Source organism: Erpetoichthys calabaricus, chromosome 4 (genome assembly GCF_900747795.2).
Source record: "Erpetoichthys calabaricus chromosome 4, fErpCal1.3, whole genome shotgun sequence".
Taxonomy (NCBI): Eukaryota; Metazoa; Chordata; class Cladistia; order Polypteriformes; family Polypteridae; genus Erpetoichthys; species Erpetoichthys calabaricus.
The window spans coordinates 268,052,783-268,074,124 of NC_041397.2; the positions used below are offsets into that span (position 1 = coordinate 268,052,783).

Consider the following 21,342-nt stretch of genomic DNA (forward strand, 5'->3'; position numbering starts at 1 on the left):
TTGGTCTAAAGGCTAAAAGGTGCATAAAATATGGGCATTAGGATTTTTGTATGATTTCTTTATTTATCCTTTTGTTTCAAATTACCACCCAATGGGTCAACCAAAAGTTATAGGCTATTCCACTCTCTCTGTTGATGCCATCTCAGAGACTAAGGCTGGCTAATAAAGTGGTGTATCTCCATCTGTCTCTCACTTTGAGTATATACTGTATGTTGTTATCTGTTAAATCCTGTCCATCCAGGATGTTCTTCTCCTTCCACTTGCCGGTTTTACTTCAGTCTTTCCCCCTAAAATATATTGTAGTATTTTGTAGTTTTCATGTCTTTCTATGTGTCCAAATTAATTCAGTTTCCTTTGTTTTATTATATTTTGTGATATGTGAATTTCCCCTTGGAATTAATAAAGTATCTATCTATCTATCTATCTATCTATCTATCTATCTATCTATCTATCTATCTATCTATCTATCTATCTATCTATCTATCTATCTATCTATCTATCTATTGTGACAATAGAGGCACTGTCGACCCCTTGAACCCTCAGACCAGACGTCAGACACCAGATAAAAGTCCAATAATAATATTTATTATTATAAATAAAGTGCACAAAGCACCACCACTCCACTTTACTCAATAAACAACACCAAATAAACAATCCTCCAATCTCCCAGACACTTAGCCACCCTGCCTCCCAACTCAGCTCGTCCATCTGGGATTTCCCACAGTGTTTTATAGTCCTCGACCCGGAAGTGCTTCCGAGCCCTCAGTCCATATGATTAAACAGCACTTCTGGGTCAGGTAAAAACTTCTCTTTTTCTTCAGCCCGGAAGTGTATCATTTCTTCCGTTCTCGTGACTTGGAAATACTTCCGGGCTATATGGAAAATATAAATCCCTGGGCCTCCCTGCAGCGACTCCTGGCAGCCCCCATGGTATCCAGCAGGGCTGTGCATTAAAACTCCACTGTCCATGAGGTCCTGCTGGAATTCGGGGCACCTCCATGTTGCAGGGAGGGCTCCATCTGGCGGCACTGGCCGGGATGAACGGCCGGCCATATCCCACACTATCTATCTATCTATCTATCTATCTATCTATCTATCTATCTATCACCTCCAGGACCTTACTAAATTTAAGTAGAACCTAGTAATTTCTCCACGATATATGTAGAATGCACCTGTAAGTCCACATCTGGAATGTATTTATCCTGTATAGGGTGTCTGATTTAAGCATCCATGAATCACAACCGTAAAGAAGTGTTGGCCAAATATAACACTTTAGAATCCAGAGCTTAATTTTAAGATTTAATTGACTATTACAGGGGATGTTTTTCATTTTTATAAACGCAGAACAGGCTTGTGCTAGTCTTGCCCTTACTTCCCACCTTAGTGTCAAAATTGTTGTCAACCATTCTTCCCAGACATCTGTATTTGTGATCTTGTTTGATTTAAGTGTAGTGCCTTTTAATATCGATGTTAATCCTGTTCTGACTTATAACCATGACCTTGGTTTTCTTCACATTCAAATTTAGACTCATACTTGCATCTGTCATTGTGTTCAACAGATCTTGTACATTTTATACAGTACTGGCTAACATCTATTTCACTACAACCATTCAAATATGTTTTTGAGCACTAGGCAGAAAGTAGGGAACCAGGAAACACTGTATTATTACTTTTTAAGTACAGGTGCATGTCTCTATTCACAGATATTTACAGCGGCTATGAGGTATGTCTATTACGGCCAAGCTGGAAATACAGAATATCGTATAGAATGTGAAAGTAAAATAATTAAATTATAGAGAGAAAATCGTGAGATGACAGGCTTTCTTAAAGGAGCGGGCAAGATCCAGGCATAGGTCACAACACATAAGGTTAAATACCAAAATAGCAAAATAATAAAGAGGAGACCAAAAACATAATCAAAAGTGTCCTGACACAATGAAAAAAATAACTTCTCCACATCTGACCTTCAAGACCATGACAATTTAACTTTTATTGTTTAAATACCAGGGCTGGATTAATTATATGGGATACTGGGCAAGTGCACAAGGCACTAGGCCCTGGAGGGGAGCACGGGCACTAAAAATTTTAAAATTAAAACACTCGACTTAACACTTCACAGGTTTCACAATTATCTAAGCATTTACAAAATGTTAAACAACAGCCCTTGCAAAATATAAAAAAAACGCTTGTACTGGATTGCTGTTTATCCACTTCATTTACAATCAGTGGTGGCACCAACTGAGAAAAAACAAAACAGACAGACTTAGGGTGGGCATACAATATGTAATTTTCTCACATTTTATAACACCATAAGTACATATGTTCTCTCATACACTTAATGACTAATCGGTCACTTTTGAACAACTGTGAATGTTTGAATAGCAACATCATTGGGTGAGGCTTTAAGGTATCCACACAATTTGACAATGTCAAGCATGATATGATTTTTCACTATTTTTGCTCTCAGCATTGGCTAGTTCACCATTTTTATGAGAAGTGGACAGTGTTACTTACGCTAATCTATTAAAAGCACAACTATAGAATACTACCATGAATTTGAAGCTGTTGGGAAATGTCCTCAGTATTTCTTCTTTGAACACCCAAATATAATATTTCTAAGTAGAAATATCATGTAGTGGATAGTTTTCTTACCACAACTGAACAGTCTGTTCTGCTTCCCACACATCCACAAATGATTTGCAGCCATGTTTGAAAAAGCATAAACACACAATCAGCTCACATGGCTTTCTCACACCTGATGTTTCAGTGCCAAAATTCTCAAAATTTTTTGGCACGTTGGTAGCCCGTATACCACACAGATTGTTTTGGAACAAATCACATACCTTGTAAATATCACCTTTATGATCTTCAGGGACTTCCTCATGATTTTGTGCAAACGCCATGAACTACTTGGGTGCTCTCAAGTTGTGAAAAGTTGTGCTAAAATTGTGAAGTGGATGCCCACTGTTAGTGGATGTATTAAAAGAAAAACATAAAAAGAAAATAAAGCTAGAAATATGTGCCACATTATAAAATGTACCTAGATATATATGTGTGTGTGTGTTAATGAGGATTGGTGTGTTGGACCAGAAGTGTTTTGTCCAGGTACACGGAAGGGTCTTAACCTAGCCCTGGCTTTAAGGTGAAGCTATCTTAAATAGTCACAGCTTGTTGACATCTCCATGACAGTTTGAAGATGATGCCCACATGACAATGTGCATCACGAGCATGTGACTAGCAACGGGCATCAGTGAAAACAACAATATGGCTGCACCTATGAACAAATTACACAAAATGGCAGCACAAGCTAGAAAAATGAGCCATAAATTAAAAATACAAGACAACAGAAAAATAATAATCAAAAATAAATCCCATGAAAAAAAAATGGGTAAATGTGATGAAAACTATAATACTTGTTTTACTTCATATTTTGGAGTCCATACTGCTGAAATGACCACATCCTCACACAGATATATTAAGTTCTGCTTAACTGCTCAGGAAAAGAATGCAAAGGCCTCCAGTTTGCAAACAGCTTTTAAATGTAAATTAAATCCCATACACAACTCAGTCTAACATCTGAGCATATGAAACTAAACTGGAGACACTGCAAATGAAACCACAACAGATATTTTAGTTGAATTTAATAAAATGTTTGCATTAACTATGAGAGAAAAAATGCATTTAATAGCAAATGTTTCCTTTTATTCAAGTGATGATTCATGCATACTTAGAAAAAATATAATTAGAGCTGGGCAAAAATAGCAGGATGTGCAAAGTGTTAATCAAAAGCTGTTTTGCATATTTTAAAATTAGTTGATGATCTGTTTGTACTAGCAGGAAATAACTAGATTTCCTGGAGAGCAATATAAGGTGATGAGTAAATTCAATTTTTTTAAGTGGCTCATTTAAGGAGTTTTCCATGCACATAATCATGTGCAATTCTGTGTCTATATTTGTATGCCTCCAATAATTATTAATAAATATTCAATACCAAAAATAATGTAATATGGTGTAAACCAGCATGAAAATTATAAACGCACAATGCAAATCAGGCAGGGGGTGCAGTTCAAGTAGTGTACAAGCACCTTAGCTAGAAAACAATTGAGCAGCGTGTTCCACGTAAAGTGAAATGCAGGAAAATACTAAGCAGTTGACATGATAGAGGAAGCGACTCCCCCACTATTGGAGGATTGTGGGACGGGACCTCTGCCCCTCCTCACTTTTCATGTGTAGTTTGCTTCTGAAGTTGCTTTTTTTGTTCTGTTGCTAGCCAACAATAACAGCAGTGTAATGGGTGTGGGAATAAAACAGAAGCTCTTTTTCCCCTCTTCTAGTAAATTTAGAGTTTTGCACAGTGCTTTTCAGTACAAAATTCTGATAGTGTTGTGGTTTTTAGATTGATTTTACTTCCTTTTATAACAAAGTACCTACTTATCTTCCTACCTGTTTTATTAACCTTTATTTTCTGACCCCGTCTTTGCATAATGGACTTTAAATCTTGTAAGTATGGTAGCAGGAAAAAGTCAGCAAACCCTTTGGAAATACCTCATTTTCTACATTAATTGATCTTCAACTAAGTCACACGTATAGAAAAACACAATATGCTTACAGTACATGAATAACACACAAACAATCATAGTCTTTCATGTCAAACATTCATAGTGTGATGTGGAAAAAGCAAGTGCACCTTTGGATTTAATAGCTGCTTCAACCTCATTTCGCATTAATAATCGGCAGGAGCTGCGGATCAGATCTGCACATTGTTCAGGACAGATTCTGGACCATTCTTTGTTACAGAACCACTTTAGCTCAGTCAGATTCTTAGGATGTCTTGTGTGAATGGTTTTCTTGAAGTCATTCCAGAGGATTTTGTTTTGGGTTAAGGTTTGCGCTGTGACTGGGCCACTTCTTAAGGGTGAAATTTCCTTTTTTGAAGCCATTCTTCATGTAGATTCTTCAATTCTATTGAGCTTCAGCCAGCTGACAGGCACCATGACATTAACCTGCTGGGTATCTTGATAACCTTGTGAAAGCAGCTGCACAATACTTTATCATTGGGATGATGTATTCGTGTTGGTATGCCATTGCCTTTCTAAATTATATGTACTACTGCATATTCATCCTGAAGAATTCAACCTTAGTTTCATCAGTACACATAAAACATTTCTCTATGAAATTGTTGAATGTCAAGACTTTCTTTGTCAAACCTCAGGCATGTAGTAATATACATTTATATTTTTTGGAGAGTAATAGGTTACTCAGTGGTATCCTGCCAATTGGACACCTTGCCTGTTCAATGATTTGAGAATGGTAGACTCATGAACAGAGATGTTCACATGTTCCAATGATTCCTTCAATTTATTATTTGTTACTCTATGGTTCTTTTTGTACCTCACTGAGCATTCTGGATTGTGCCTTTCAAGTAAACCTTTGTAACCCTTTTCAGCTTTATGCAAATCAATAATTCTCAATCAGTTCTTAATCATAGATCTTCTCATATCTCTTTTTGCAAGGCATGCTTCCCATCAGAAGATAATTCTTGTGAACTTTATTGCAGGCCGACGTAGCTCTAAAGCACATCTCCAGTGCTGTTTCATTCCAAGTTTGATTAGATTCCAAGTTTGCCAGATCCTGACTCCAGTTAGCATTTGTTGAAGTCATCAGCCTAGGAGCTCCCATACTTTTTCCAGAATAATTGTGCGAATCTTTGAATGATGGATTCATTATGTACAAGAACAATACAATAATCTGTGTGCTATTAATTTAAAACAGATAGTATTTGTTCATTATTGTAACTTAGATGGAGATCAGACCATATTTTATGATACACGTATGCATAAATGCAGGTATTTACAAAGGGTTCCGTTTTTCTTGTCACTATATTTTTAATTTTGGCCAAAGACCTCTGATTCATAGATGTTTGCTGTTAGAGAATTTTCTCTAATGGAAGAATTTCATGTTTTAATACTTTTCATCTGAACTTCAGTGCATAATGAGATGGCATAATGACATCTCCCAGCTGGAGCCAAATTTACAAGTACACGTTGGTTGGGTGGCATATATTGATGCAGCTAGTAAATAACAGGATGTTAGTCATCTTTCCACTTTGGTTTGCTGACTGCAAAAGTGGCTAGATTATAGCCAGGTGGGCCAAACACTGGTCTTGGTTCCATAACAGTTTGTTAATAAAAGAGATACACAGCCTCCATCAACTTTAGGGCACTGTCAAATTTCCACGTGCTAAAGTTCAATACTGCAGTCTAATATGATTATTTGGTGTTTTCTCAATAAATATCAATGCCCTATAACATCCAGTCATTCTGATACTGACTTGCTAGCAGCTGTGGCTTTGGATACTGAAGATACTGAAAAGAAAAAAAAGAAAAAATATAAAAAGGGACCAGTAAGAGATAAAAAGGATTTGATATGACATGATGTACATCACTGCAGTGGGTTGGCACCCTGCCCGGGATTGGTTCCTGCCTTGTGCCCTGTGTTGGCTGGGATTGGCTCCAGCAGACCCCCGTGACCCTGTGTTCGGATTCAGCGGGTTGGAAAATGGATGGATGGATGATGTACATCAAGAACTGAATGGATTAGTTGATTGGTTGTTCAACTGGTTGATCAGTTGTTAGGTGTGTTGATTGACTAATTTATTGTTTAGTTGGTTGTTTGACAGAAATTGATTGTCACTTTTTTTAGCAAATGTGTGTGCCCTACACACTAGGTATTGTGGATGGAAGACAATTCTGCACGTAGAATTTATCTAAAATAACTTTTTGTTCATTACGTATCATATTGCTATTGTCACATTTTCCATTCTCCTGTGACTGAGTTACTGTATGCCTTTTTCCAACAGCACTTACTGGATTAGACCCTCAAACCTCCTAATAAAATTTCGAGATATCCCAGAGGATGGTCGTATCATACGCTGTACAATATAAGGACTCTACTAAAGAGATATGTCTGCCTCAAAAACAGTGCGGTAACAGGACTCCAAGTTCTCATTTCAGTGTTATATTCTGGGGCCTCTCCACAAATGATAACAGGGGAAACAGCTTCACTGGGCCTTACAAAACACCTGGCTTCAGGAAACACTGCAGCACGTTCTCAGACCACATCATTTCATCAGGCTCATGTTTACTCTGAACTTTAAAATTTGGCATTTTGTTTTCAGAACTAGAATATGTCATAATAGCAATGAACACTTCAACATATTTCTCTGTTCTTTTGTTGTCCTTTTAGTTAGTTTAATTATTTGCTCTTCACTTTTTATTTGCCAAATTGGATATAAATGTTAAATTTTATTTGTTTTTGTCTTCTTTTTTGGTTTGTATATTATTAATGCAAGCTCAACCGTGAGATTTCTAAAGTCTGTACTTATTGCAGCTGCCTTTTCATATACTCTGAGAATCTTTTTACTGTTGATTCTAAGCTCTGGATGTCTTAGATGTTTTCATACCCCTATACTAGTGTATTTTTTTTTTATTTTCATCTCAAAATGAAGAATGGCTTCTCCTGTCCAAAGCAAAAAATGTCCTTGTAAAGAGCTCCTTAAATCATCAGAAACTGTGCTTTCTGTCCTTGATGAGTCTAGCATTGCTTAAGCAACCTTTTTATCATGTTTTTGACCTTCACCTGCTTCTAAAACAAGTCTCTGTGCCAGAAACAAAATATATACAGTATATATTTTTACAGTTGTTTTGTAAAATTTTCCATTCAGCATTTAAAGCCTTACAGATTACAGTGTACGTCAGTGAAACATCTGCTCTTTTGATTATGTGTAACCTCACGTTTTTCATACACACAACTTTTTCTGAATTTACTTTTTTCACTACAGGAGACCTGGAGCCTATCCCAGCATCATCAGGCACATGGTAGCTAAAATAGAAACTCCTACTTACTACTAGAATGTTCTTGAAACTTCTGCTTAATACTAAAGTGTTCTGGAAACATCTGTTTACCACTAAAATGTTCTAGGAAGTCCATTTAAGTAGCAGAATGTTCTGTTTCTTTTCTTTATTGCTTACTAATCATTTAGCCAGTTAAGAACCCCAAAGAAGAGTATGTTCCTACTATTTACTATCCTACACATTACAAATAAAGTGTTCCGAGTGAAGTAACCCCTAAATGTTTCACAATCAGGCTGAAATTTCACAGGTAAACAAGCTATCCCTAATACATTTCTGAGTCCCAAGTATGTACATACTTTATCACACCAGCGGTTGCTAAGCAGCCTGGAACTTCTGGATAACTTCTGTCTATCAGTGGAGCTTTTGGTGTTCTCTCTTACTTCATTAAAACCTGTGTTTGACCTATAGTTTAAGCATGACTAATTTAGGCTGACAACACCCTGTTCACACAGATATCTTGCTAACTGTACATTGGGGCACTGTGTTTAATTGGCAGCCACATTAGCTCTGTTCAGAACAGACAGTGATCTGATCAATAAGATGGCTTGTGATTGCAAAAATCTCTGGCTGGGAACAACGCTTGCATGCCATCAATATGCTCTGTAGTCATACAGCTTGCTTTGGCCGTGTTTGCTACATTCATAAAGTAGCTTCAAGAGAAAAATACAACTCTCAGACACAGGACAATCAGTCAAACTCCTCAAGTAAAGAAAGGAATTTTTTAAATTTTGTTCCTGAAAATATACTGCTGCTGAGTAATGTTGATACATTATTTTGATGTTAACTTTTAGAGTTTAGAGATTGTGGTTTGCATCCAATGAGACAGTCTAGTTATTTTTTCTTTTTCAGTATCTGTTTCACATGCATAATGTGCTATCTACAGTGTACTAATAACATTGGCTAGATTATCTGGTGTGACAAATAGGGGATGCTGTTGTCCCTTTGAACCCTCAGACCACACGTCAGACACCAGGGGGTATTTTTCGTACGTGGATTACTCGTTTAGCCGGATGTAATTGTTGACGATTTGGCATGATCCTGGATCTATCGGTTTTTTGAAACTCTCGCTGGATGTGTTGTCATAGCAACACATCCAAATCGATATAAACAAGGATTAGTTCACACACTTAATCAGTGTCCTTGCATGGAATTCATTCAGTCATGGCTTCACCGTTCATGAATGAGCAACCAATTGATATCGGTGCGCAGATTATAAGAAGAGAATTTCATATAGAGAGGGTTTTGCGTGATTGGCAAGATCCTTTATTGCTCCCGGAGGAAATTCTTTTCGAAATATACCGCTTTAGCCGAGGGGGAATATTGCATCTCAAAGATTTATTAGCACCTTATATTCGAAGTCAATCTAGGCGAAGTTGGGCTCTCACAACCACACAGACAGTTGCTTTGAGGTTTTTTGCAAGTGGCACTTTTTTTTATATACTGTAGGCGATGCGGAAAAATCTGTCTAAAAGTGAAGTTTGCCAGGCAATTCGTAAAGTCTGTTTGGCTCTGAAGTATTTCCTTCGGGGTTTCATAGTGTTTCCTGGACACCTGCGTGTGCAGACAATAAAAGAAGCGTTTCATGCCATTGCAGGTAGGTAATACACAGACAAAAACACCCACAGTTCCATGAAGAATCTCACAATCAGCCTAACATTCTCATTACCCAGGATTTCCAAATGTGATTGCGGCACATGGGACTGATCAGAGTGGAGTTTGATCAAACATTATTTGGAAAATGTACCTCTCCTCCTGATGAATAATCAGACACAGTGTCTTCATCAAATATTTGACCTTCGTCAATATCTCGTTGGTCAGACACATGTTCCAGGGATATGACATTCCCTGCAACTGACCCAACAAAAAAAGAGGGCTATATGGAACATACCTATGGCACACATTGAGGACAAATATATGCAATGACCATCCTTTACCTGAAATGAAATGACCACTGCATCCTGACACTGGTTCTGGGTAAGAGCTTCCCCCTGGAATGCCCTCAGAAACAGGGTGATGGGCATTTTGCTGGATAGTGAACTCTTCTGCAGGGGTTAGTTCTGGACCACGTGGACCTCCACCTGTTTTTTGCTTGTCTGCCTTCTTATTAGCTTTAAAATTAATATTTTTTTATATTACATATGATTCTTTATGTCAACAATTCTTTAAATAGTTCTATACCAATATTTACCAGTTTGAAGTATATTCTTGTACGTCACTTTAACCTGTTCCCATGTTCTCCTTGTGCTCACGTTTGATCTGGAATTATGACATATTAAATAATAATTAATCTGACACATATGAAATGAAACGCTGCATTCAGTAAGTACAATGCACACTACTTAGCGTTTAATTTGTCTGCCACTTTTTTGCCAGCTGTATTTTCTGGTTTGGGCTGCTTTTGCAGTGTTACCCCTTGTGCATATTAAATCTTGAAATTCTTTATGTCCTTCGAATGAAAGGTCTTGCTGCGCTTGTGTGAAAAAAAAAAAAATGCGCCCATTCTTTCGTCATTTTGTTGCAGCCTATCAAAGACTTGCTGATCGTGTTTTCTAGACTCAATATATATGGGCTTTTCAATCAGCGTGGGCGCGCGCATTCATCCCGGATGATTAGATCCAGCTAGACTAGACTAATCTAATACACGGCTGCGTTTGAAAAACCGACCTATCCCGGATGAGTTTCACCAGCATTAACTCATCCAAGATGAGGCATCTGATCTCGGATGATTTAAGCGACATATGGAAAATACCCCCCAGGTAAAAGTCCAAATATTTAAATTTATTATAATAATAGTGTGCACCAGGCACCTCCACTCCACAATACTCCAATAATAACCAATAAACACAATAATCAAACACAATCCCTCACTCCCAGCAGCTCCGTTCCACTCCCTCCCAACTCGGCTCACTGACGGGATCTCCCACAGTCCTTTTAAAGTCCTTGACCCGGAAGTGCCTCTGTCCCTCAGTCCACGTGACTTCCTAGCACTTCCGGGTCAGATCAAAACTCTTCTTTTTCTTCAGCCCGGAAGTACTTCATTTCTTCCATCCTCCGGGCTATAGTGAAAATATAAATCCTTGTGCCTCCCTGCAGCATCCCCTGGCGGCCCCCATGGTATCCAGCAGTGCTGTGAAGGAGAACTCCAATATCCATGATGCCCTGCGGGAATTCGGGGCACCTCCATATTGCTGGGAGGATTCCACCTAGCGGCGTGCGGGTATTGGCCAGGTTACACTGCCGGCCATATATCACACTGGTTAATTGTCTACGGCAGTTGTTCCCAAACTCGATCCTGGGGACCCACTGTTGCTGCAGGTTTTTGTTCCAACCACCTTCCGTTTTTCGTTGGACTAGCCTAATTATGTGACTCATTATTTCCCATTATTTTACTTTGGAGTCAATGCAGAAATTACAAACTAAGTTTGGAAGATTTTTATTAAAATGTAATAAGCAGTTATATGGGGAATATGTATTTTTTAAACTTGTTAACAGTATTTTCAGCCTAATTTGATTATTTACTAATTAGCGAGTCTGACACTGAAGTCGTTGCTGCTTTCATTATCCTGGGTGGCTGCTGTGCTGGTGGTTAATTGTCACTATTATGGTTAAATGAAGGGAGCAAACCACCGAGGAAAAGGGGAAAATAATAGGATAACAACAAATGAGAGTTAAGCATTTATAGCTTTAGAAAAAAAAATAGAAATATTTCTAAATGTTTTATAAACGTAAAAACCATACTGTGGTGTTTTTCTGAATGCAGAATAAGAGAAGAGTGAAAAAAGACCAGCTAATTAAATAAGATGAGTTGTTATTTGATCACTGGTCTAAGGGCTCCTTGTAGTTCTGTATAGTTTTTGTTATTGTAATTGCAATCAGTTTTACCTTGGGTGGAAGATACTGATAGATGATCTCATAATATCACTATAAAAGAATATTGGAAAATATATAACAAAATTATAACAACTCATAACAAAAAATAAACAGGCCATTCAGTCTAATATAGCTCACCATCCTCTGTCTTTTGTTACATGTCATCCTGTCGGGGTTTGAGGATACAAAACATAATGTTACAGTACTTGTGTACTAATGTTAGGCTCATTAGAAACAAAGTAGAAGAAAATAAAACCTACAATTGACACAGATTCTCAAGAAACAAACCTCCAAGTACCAACAGTCTTTAGAAAAAGACAAAATTTCAGTAAAGCTGGCTAGGTCAAGTAACCATTTACTTATGAGTTTATTATTGTCATTATATCACACTTTCCATGATTTTGGTTGAATTATATGATGGACTGACATTGGTGTCTATCACTAGTGGTGCCATTAACCATTTGAAAAGGAAAGACACTACAATCAAACACTTGGCAGCTCCTTGTAGGTTCTTCCTCACATTCTCTTTAGGAAAGAAGGCACACTGGATGGACAAGTATCCCATCAGGAAGTCGGCATACAAAGGCATCCCGGCCAAGAGAGGGAAGGGTGGAGCACCTGGACATGGCTGCCCTAAGGGATGGATAGACATCCCAGACGGAGAAGATTCCTTACGTGGGCGGGAAGCCCCAAACAAATGGACAGGCATCCAAACCGGACATGTGTTTAATGCCTTCCCTGGTTGGGATAAAAGAGGACAGGGAAAGAGAGTCTCTGAGGGATGTTTATTTCCCCCAGGTGCTAGATGGCGGCAACCGTTCATATCAGTACCCATCGGGAACCAGCAGGGAATGCTGCAAATTATAGTCCAGCAGCACAGCCCTGCTGGAGTTCATGGGTGCTGCAAGGGGGTGCTACAGGGAGAATTGCTCTCTGCTATATTGGACTTCCGTATGACCTGGAAGTACTTCTAACGGACAGCAGCACTGGCACAAGAAGTACTCCCGGGTCCTCAGTAAAAGAGACCGCACTCTCTTACTGTATCCAGGCAAGTCAGAACTTGGGGGAAGGAAGGCAACACTCGACTGAAAGAGGGCAGTGCAGTGGTGAGAGGAGAGGAATTGTGAGGTGAAATGAATTGTGAGAAAGATTTCTTGTGCTTTGTCAACTTTTTGGAGGTATTGTGTAATAAACCATTCTTTATTTGAACCTGGGACTGAATCTGTGTGATCATGTTGGGGTTTGGGGCTCGGTCGTGCCCGGTTCCATCACAAATCATAATATGAGTGTGTTTCTGAAAGGGTGCCATTTTAGCTGACAGCAATGGAAATGCATGCTCCATATTTAGTATACAGTTTTAAAATATCTAGATGTAATGTTTCTAGAACATTCCCATCTATTGTTTGTCATGTGCAGATGCCTCATGCAGGTTTAATTCTATGATTATCTGTAAGGTTTAAGGCTACCAACCAACGCAACCCTCATTTGGACTAAATGAGTCTGAGAATGCGGTGTTATGTTATATTTAGTTTAACATCAGTTAAATGAATAAGCATGATGACCAAATAGTATCCTCTTTATTGTCAAACTTTAATAAATAAAAACTTTTTATACTTTTTTTTTTTTTACATTTATGACTTTCTGTGTTATTCCTACTATTAAACCACTATAAGCATCCAAACTGGAAAACAACATAAAATATAAATTTAGGTTTAGTTAAGTGAATTTTGCCTAGTAAATTGTATTTTTAAGTAGAAACTATTAAAAAAAATCAAAATTTTTGTTTGTTCTTTTGTTTATTACAGTGCGAACGAAGAAAGTCACCTCCACCGTAAGCTGTCTAGGGTCTTCAGTATCGAAAGCAAACAGAGCTCAATAAAAAACAACAAGGGGACCACAGAAGTTGCTGTGGAAACCAAAAGCTTCAGTAGTGATGACCACAGGTCTGCTCTTTTAAAGGTAAGAAAATTTAAAGCTTTTGCGTGTATCCATTTTCTAACGTCACATAGACCCTAGCCCAGCAGTAGTGTATGCAAGGAAGGAGCATCCCAAGATAAAACTTCATTTTAATGCAGAGTACACACTGATGTGTCCAAATTAGAGGTAGAAATCAACTTAATTTGTACACCTTTAGGAGGATAAAGGATGCCCAAGTACCTAGATAACATACTGTATGATGTGATTGTGAGGAGAATATGGAAACTGCAAATAGACAGGGACCAGACCAAAACTGAAACCAAATCCCTAGACCTAAAATACAGCAGGACTAATCACAGCATCAAAATACTGCCCAAAAATAAATCAATACATATAAAAGTAACTAATCCATTCAGTAAATGTAACTCTAAAGTTGATTGGTCATTTGCCTTTTAGAACAGTAAGCAATTTTTTGTATAAGCACTGTCTGCCATTGACATTTTTCGAATGACTTCTACAGAAGCACAGATATGCAAGCACAAGAAATTAACACAATGCAAAAAACACCCACTGCAATAGTCATGTTTATCTCTCTGCCTGTTTTTCTTTTCTGTGTGTCAGCATGAAACAACTCAACTCCCAGTGGATCAGTTTTGTTGAAATTTTGCACACATATTCATCAGGAAAAATTCCCATGGACAGTTTAATTTTTGTTGATATATCTTGAATGCAGTGTTCTATACACATTTTTGAAATTTTTAAATCTCCAATTAAAAATCATTGACAATTTTGCAAACTAATCTATCTTAAAACAAAGAGACATACTGTGCAACTTCGTCTATAAATTAGTATACTGTGTAAATTTTGCCTTGAGAGCATTTACTTCAGCTTGTATATTGTTAATATCTTTGTCTTCCACTCATTCAACTGCCTCTTCTGATGGCAAAACAGGGAAAATACCTGTAGTTGTGTCCTCTGAAGCAAGTACACATTGGATGAGTTAGGATCAAATGTAGCTGCAGTTGGATGTGGTGGCCGAGTATTACCATATAAGGAAAGCATTTTAGACATGTATTTATTCAATTCTCTAATAATTATATTCTTCAGTACGGTAATAGTGATATTTAGGTTGTTCCATGCATCTCAATCATTCTATTATTTACACTAACCAGGTTAGTGAAATGGGGTTGTTGGCCTATGAGAAACCTAGTTAACAGAGGCAGATTTCTCAGAGAATAACCCGATTATGTGGCCATAACACATAACCAGGGGTCTCATGTATAAACAGTGCATATGCACAAAAATGTTGCGTGCACCCATTTTCACGCTCACTTCACGATGTATAAAAACTAAATTTGGCATAAAGCCACACATTTTCACACCAGGTCAATCCCATGCGTACGCAACTTCTCCACTCGGTTTTGCAAACTGGAGGCACCCAGCGTCAAAGCAGTACTACTGTTCCTATGTGGTTTCCCTTTATTTTTTAGATTCACATTCCTGATGTGGCTTTATCAAATACACTGAAATTAACCGCATATCATTTACTAGTTTAAGGCATCTGATTGTAATCAACCCGCAACCATATAATGGTGCACAGAATGGCCAAACTATTCCAAATACTATAGCTGCTTTAGTGTTGTCACTGTTAGTGCACCACTCAGAGTATTTTAACCCACTGTATCGGAGTGTGGAATCACAGCTCTACAGCAGCTGATCAGGAAGCTCTACAGCAGATTGTGTCAAGAGCGGGGAGAAATATCAGGATACAGCTTCTAGCACACACTGCCTCAGCCAGGTGCACAGTCTGTTTGAACTTCTCCCATTCGGCAAACACTTCAGAGCCTTTCCTGTATGGTCCTCACGGTTCAGAAACAATTTCATCCCAAGTGCTATAAATGCACTCAATAAATCCATCAAGTGCTCCCCGTAGAACTGTTTGTACTTATGAGTACAATTGCCTCACTGCAAACTTGCATTACAGTTGTAATATTGCACAATCTGAGCCACTTATGCTTTCATATTGTATATTTTTCACTGTTTTTCATCCTATTATTATTATTATTATTATTATTGTTATTTTACCATTTTATAGGAAAATAAGTTTATGGAGGACTTGCATATTGAATCTCATTGTACCATACAATAACAATAAAGGAATCAATTCAGAGCGCATATTTACAGATGATGACGACTTGTTTCTAAGTCGATTTAGATTTTCAGGCGCTATCTTCGTGGAGCTCTTGATATCATTTTAAAGATGAAATGCATTAAAGTATATATATTACATTATACAGATACATTTTAAACTTCATTTATATAATGTATATTGTTAATGATTAAATATATGAGAACTCAGTGGCGCAGCGTCAGCGATGAGCTGGCGCCCCGTTCAGGGATTGTTCCTGCCTCGTGCTGTATGCTTGCTGGGGCTGGCGCGACCATGGATGGATAGATGGTTGGAGTAATTATACATGCATTATGAAGATATTTCAATGTTCCTTAAAAGTTTTGAAGAATTGGCTTTCTAAGCTTACAGATGGCCTGTCATTTATTAAAGTGCTGATTGTTTGGCGATTGGTTATTTGGAGAAAAAAAAGAAGGACAGGAATCGGGAGTTAGTACGTTTGCAAAGAGACAGTAATGCTGTGATAAATTACTTTACTAAGGGTCGTACACAGGGCAGCAAGCATCTTGCAGGAGGCAGGAACAATCTCTGGAAGAGGCACCAGCTCATCGCTACCACTGTGCCAACGTGTCTCAATGATTTATACATGCTTTAATTTCTATCATCATGAAAATGATACCAAGTTATACATCTTAGTATTTAAATTGTTCAGAGAGCTGTAACATCATGAATGTAATGTATTCTGTGTCCTGTTGGCATAAGAGAAGGCCCGTTTAAGAAGTACGTAATGATTTACACACGTAAGACTACATAGAATATGAAGCATTTAATGTGCTACTTTAGTTACAATGGGATTTGAGAAACTATTAAATTAAATGATTTTAAGATGAAGTTTATGGCGTTCTACTTTAATGACAAAATAAACCACGTGATTAAAGTGGAAATTTCAACCATTTTTTCACACTGTGTCCCGGTTTTTTTTCTTTTCTCTGTACCCTAACATGCTTCCATATGACACTCAGACGGTGGGCTATGACTCGCCTTTTCACTGCGACTTTGATATCTGACCACTTCTTATTTTTTTCGGGCACTGTGCGACTTTCTGAACTTGAACTTTCGTGTTTCTCCGCCACTCTGTCACTAGATCAACTTCCTTCTGTTGTTTGTATCACTGCTTAAACCAACAAATGGTATGTTTTTCTTTGCCTGTACTTGGTATTCGCTGAAATTCTTCTTTTTCCCCGTGCTTTTGCCATTGTCTTTTCACAGAACGCAAAACGTAAGGGGCTATATATATTGATTTGCATATTCAAAGAGGAGTAATTCTGGGAGGAGTTGGGGTGGAGTGGCAGGCGCATGCACGAGCGTTTCTTTTCACGCTGATTGGGATTTATGGAGCGGAAGAACGCAGAAGTTGGCGTACGCACAGATTTATGCATCTGGATTTTTTTTGTGCGTACGCACATTTCCGATTTGTCTGTATGTCAAGTTTTAGTGTGAATTCTACGCATGGCATTATGCATGAAGCCCCAGGTTACTGTTAAAGCCCGAACATGTATTTGCTTCACACACTTTAGTCTCGATATTTTAGAAATCACTAAATTTATGCTGCTGAGCTAAACACACAGTGCTAAATTCAGCAATACAATTTTGACAGTAGTAGGGTAAAGCATTAAAAGTAGCATGCGTTACTTAGTCCAATTACTTTTTTTATTATTTCATTAATTTCAATTGAAGAAAATAACATTCCATTCGATCAAGTCTAACTTATACAACAAAGAAAATAACTTTACATACAATCAAGTTGAACTTAACAAACCAGAATTCCATTCCCAAGAGAAAAAGAAGAGAGCAAACACCAAAAGAAAATCCTTACAAACAACAAAGAAGTGAGTATGTACTTTTCCCTGATATAAATGTTTATTCTAAAATTTTATTCATTAGATTTTGCCATATTTAAAAAAAAATTTAAACAAATCCTATGAGCGAGAATTTGATTTTTTCCAATTTCAAACAGAATAGAGCAGTTACCCACTGACTTATACAGGTGGGCTGGGATTCTTCCAGTTGAGCAAGATAAGTCTACATGCTAGTAGTGTGGTATAAGCAATTACAATCAATTTGTCCTTCTCCACTTTAAGGCCATCTGGGTGTACACCAAACACAGCTGTTAATGGGTTAGGAGTGGTTGTGACACCAAGACTGTCTGATAGGCATTCAAAGATTTTTGTCCAGAATTTTAAATGAGATAAATGAAATTGATAAAAGATTTTAAGTTGAATGTTTGAATGCTTTGCGCATATGTAGCAAGCAGTGGCGTAGCTAGGAGCGGGCGGTCCACCCTGGGCGGCACATTTTTGGGGGTGGCATTATTGGCCAAAAGGCTCAGAACACTTCACGTGTAAGCAGCAGGGTTCGGAAAAATATCACTCATGAATGAAAAAAGTCAAATTCTCTGATTTTCATCCACAAATGCTTTAAAAATCATTTTCATACGATCCTTCTGTGATGGCATCAGACACGGCAGTTGATATTTATGAGGCAATAACAAAAATAAACAGAAACATTACACCGATAATAATTTCTAGGAAGATAAACAACTAATTTACAATGTATTATTTCATTTCGTTAACAATCTGAATGCGTTCTTGCTCATCCCCACCTATCGCTTGTACACTACAGCGGTTCTGGTTTTTGCAGCGTAATTATATTAAACTAATAATCAGAACACGGCTTATCAGTGCGTCTGTACTATATTCTTGTCTAGTTGATGCTTATAAATAATTATATGAGTAAAAATATTGCTGTTTCTCTATATATAAATAAATATATGCAAAATGTATCTTAATTTTTCTCCATACGTCATTTTAATTTTCTATTTAAATAGGTTAACATATTCAGATACGCTGGAGGACGGCAAATTGAAGCCCCATCCCTCCCCGAGTGGTGCGAACTCGAGCTACGCCACTGGTAGCAAGAGTGTATTTTATGTATGGCTGCCTTCTACTCCTTTTCTGAGATGTTAAGTGAAAGATCTTTTCACCACCATACCCTAGGACCTTTGAATGGAAGAGACTTTAATATGTTTTTATGTATTATTGAAATGTTGTCTGAGTTCTTCAACACTGATCAGTGTTTCTTCTGGAACAGAAATGGGTGGGAGATGTGGAAAATTGGGCAGGTTCATTTTTTCTGATTTGAAAATAGTGGAAAAATTGTGTTAAATTCGAAGTGTAATGGTTCGTAAGATGCAAAGACATTATCTATATACAATTCTCTAAGTGTTTTAATCCCGGACGTTTCCAAACATTAAATACTATATAGGTTTGAGAGGGTAGAAAAAGGTGATTTGCTTGTAGAAGAGCAACAGATAAAAATGCCTATGCCTTCACGTGCTTCCTGCATTGGTTCCATATTCTGAATGATTTATGGACAATTGGATTATTAGTATATTGATGATAATTTGCATTTACTGGGGCACAAAATAGGACATATGAAGAAGTACAGCAAAATTTTATTTCTATAGATGACCAGGCTTTTGTATATTCATCAATTTCTGTCAACGTCCAGGACTTTATAGCTTGTATATTTGCCACCCAGAAATAAAATTGAAAGTTAGGTAGTGCCATGTTTTACATCTTTGTAGAGTCGCCTTTTGGATGCGTGGATGTCTCAAATTCAAAATGAATGAGGTTATAATTAAGTCTTATTTCTTAAAGAACTATTTGTTAATGTATATGGGGATGCTCTGAAATAGAAAAAGACACTTGGGAAGGATGTTCATGTCCAGTCTAATTATCATGTGCTAGAGAGTTCACTGGAAAAAGCAAACTTTTATTCAAATTAAGTTTTAGTCCAGTTATCTTTTGAAATTCTGCTAGTGCCTTAAGGACTGCTGATAAGGAAGTTTATGGGTCTGATATATACAGTACCATATCATCTACATATCATGATATTCTCTGTTCAAGTCCTTCTCTGGTAAGCCCCTTTATCTCTGATGCATTTCTAAAGTGAACAGCCAATGGCTCAATGGCAACTGCAAAAAGCAATGGTGATAGGGGGCATCCTTGTTGAGTACCATGTTCTAGTTTGAAGTGGGTTGAAATAATGCTGTTTATACCAGTCCAGAAGCTTCTGTTTGCATTAAGTAGTTTTATCCATGCACATATGTTTGGGCTAAACCCAAATTTGTGCAATGTGGTAAATAGGTAATCCCATTCAACCATGTCAAATGCTTTTCCTGTGTCCAAACATAATAAGATCTTTGGTGTGTTAGATTTTATGGGTGAGTATAAAGAAATGTGCTCTTGAGTTTGGATTTAAAAATCTCCATAGGTCTGATAAATTATGATCCATTACAAGATGGATTAATTTTGCAGTATTAGGTGTTATCGTCACTGAAGTTCAAGACCTATCCCGGTCTGGATTTAAAACACAATTTTATGAGTGTTCATATTGGGAATAGCTGCAAATACATTTTAGGTGAACTCTATATCATCCACATTAGGTGCATAGGTATTTATCAAAATTTACTTTAGATTTAAATAAATTTCCCATCACCATAACATATCACCCTTCAGGAGCATATACTACGTGTGAGACTATAAATGAGATTGTTTTATGTATTTAGGTTCACACACTTCTAGTTTTCTATGTATAGCTGGAGTGAAAGATTAGGCCAATCCAAAGTCTTTGCAACTGAAACTGGTCCTGACTGATTAAGTGAGTTTCTGGTAAAAATACTATCTTGGCATTTAGGCCTGTTAGGTGAGAAAATACTTTTTTTCTCTTTAGATCATGATTGAGACCTTTGACATTCCAGTTTACAAAACTCACTGCTTGGTCAGAGACACACTGCTTGTGAACTTTTGAGGACATGTTTTAATCTCAAGTAAAGGTAGTGTGTTGCTTCATAAAATAGCTTTAACCTTGGTATCATATTATTGCCAAGTATTACGGCTAAAGTTACAGTTGTTGGGGCAAATTAAGATAAATAAGAAATAACTTACTCTCTTTCTCCCGCAACTACCCGGCCTCAATTTGCCTCCCCAAGTGAGGCTAGACCATACTTCACAATCACTTTTTAAAGTAACGAGTGACCTAATACAATGCATACCTTACTGAAGAAAAATACCTGCATTATTATTATTCATGCAGCACTGGGTGTAAGGCAAGAAGCACACTTACTGGGTTCTTTGCAGGGCCCAATTGCACTGCCAAGCAAAAAACTACTGTGTGCAATCCAGTAACAGAAACCTATAAATAAAACATACATTTAACTAAACATAGTTAAAAAACACAAAACAATTATCTCAGGCATCATGCTAATTTTTGGATTCATAGTGGTCAATGATTGTGTTTAGCTTTTATTGCATGATGTCACAGTGTTTCAGCAAAGAATTCCAGATGATTACTTGCACATGTAAACACTGATTTTTAAGAAGCCAGGTTTCTGCTTTAACTGAGTTATTCAACTTAACACGTTTATGTGTATGCATGTAAACACACTCAATG

General features: G+C 37.4%; 1 protein-coding gene across 2 annotated transcripts in view; it reads left to right on the plus strand.

The window, feature by feature from the left end:
• The window catches only part of LOC114650859 (kelch-like protein 9), a 63,720-nt gene that overhangs the window by 25,036 nt on the left and 17,342 nt on the right, over positions 1–21,342 (plus strand). For both annotated transcript variants that reach the window (XM_028800757.2, XM_051926205.1), the window contains exon 3: positions 13,589–13,742. In XM_028800757.2, coding sequence (XP_028656590.1) covers positions 13,589–13,742 — 154 coding nt within the window. The remainder of the gene's footprint in view (positions 1–13,588; positions 13,743–21,342) is intronic.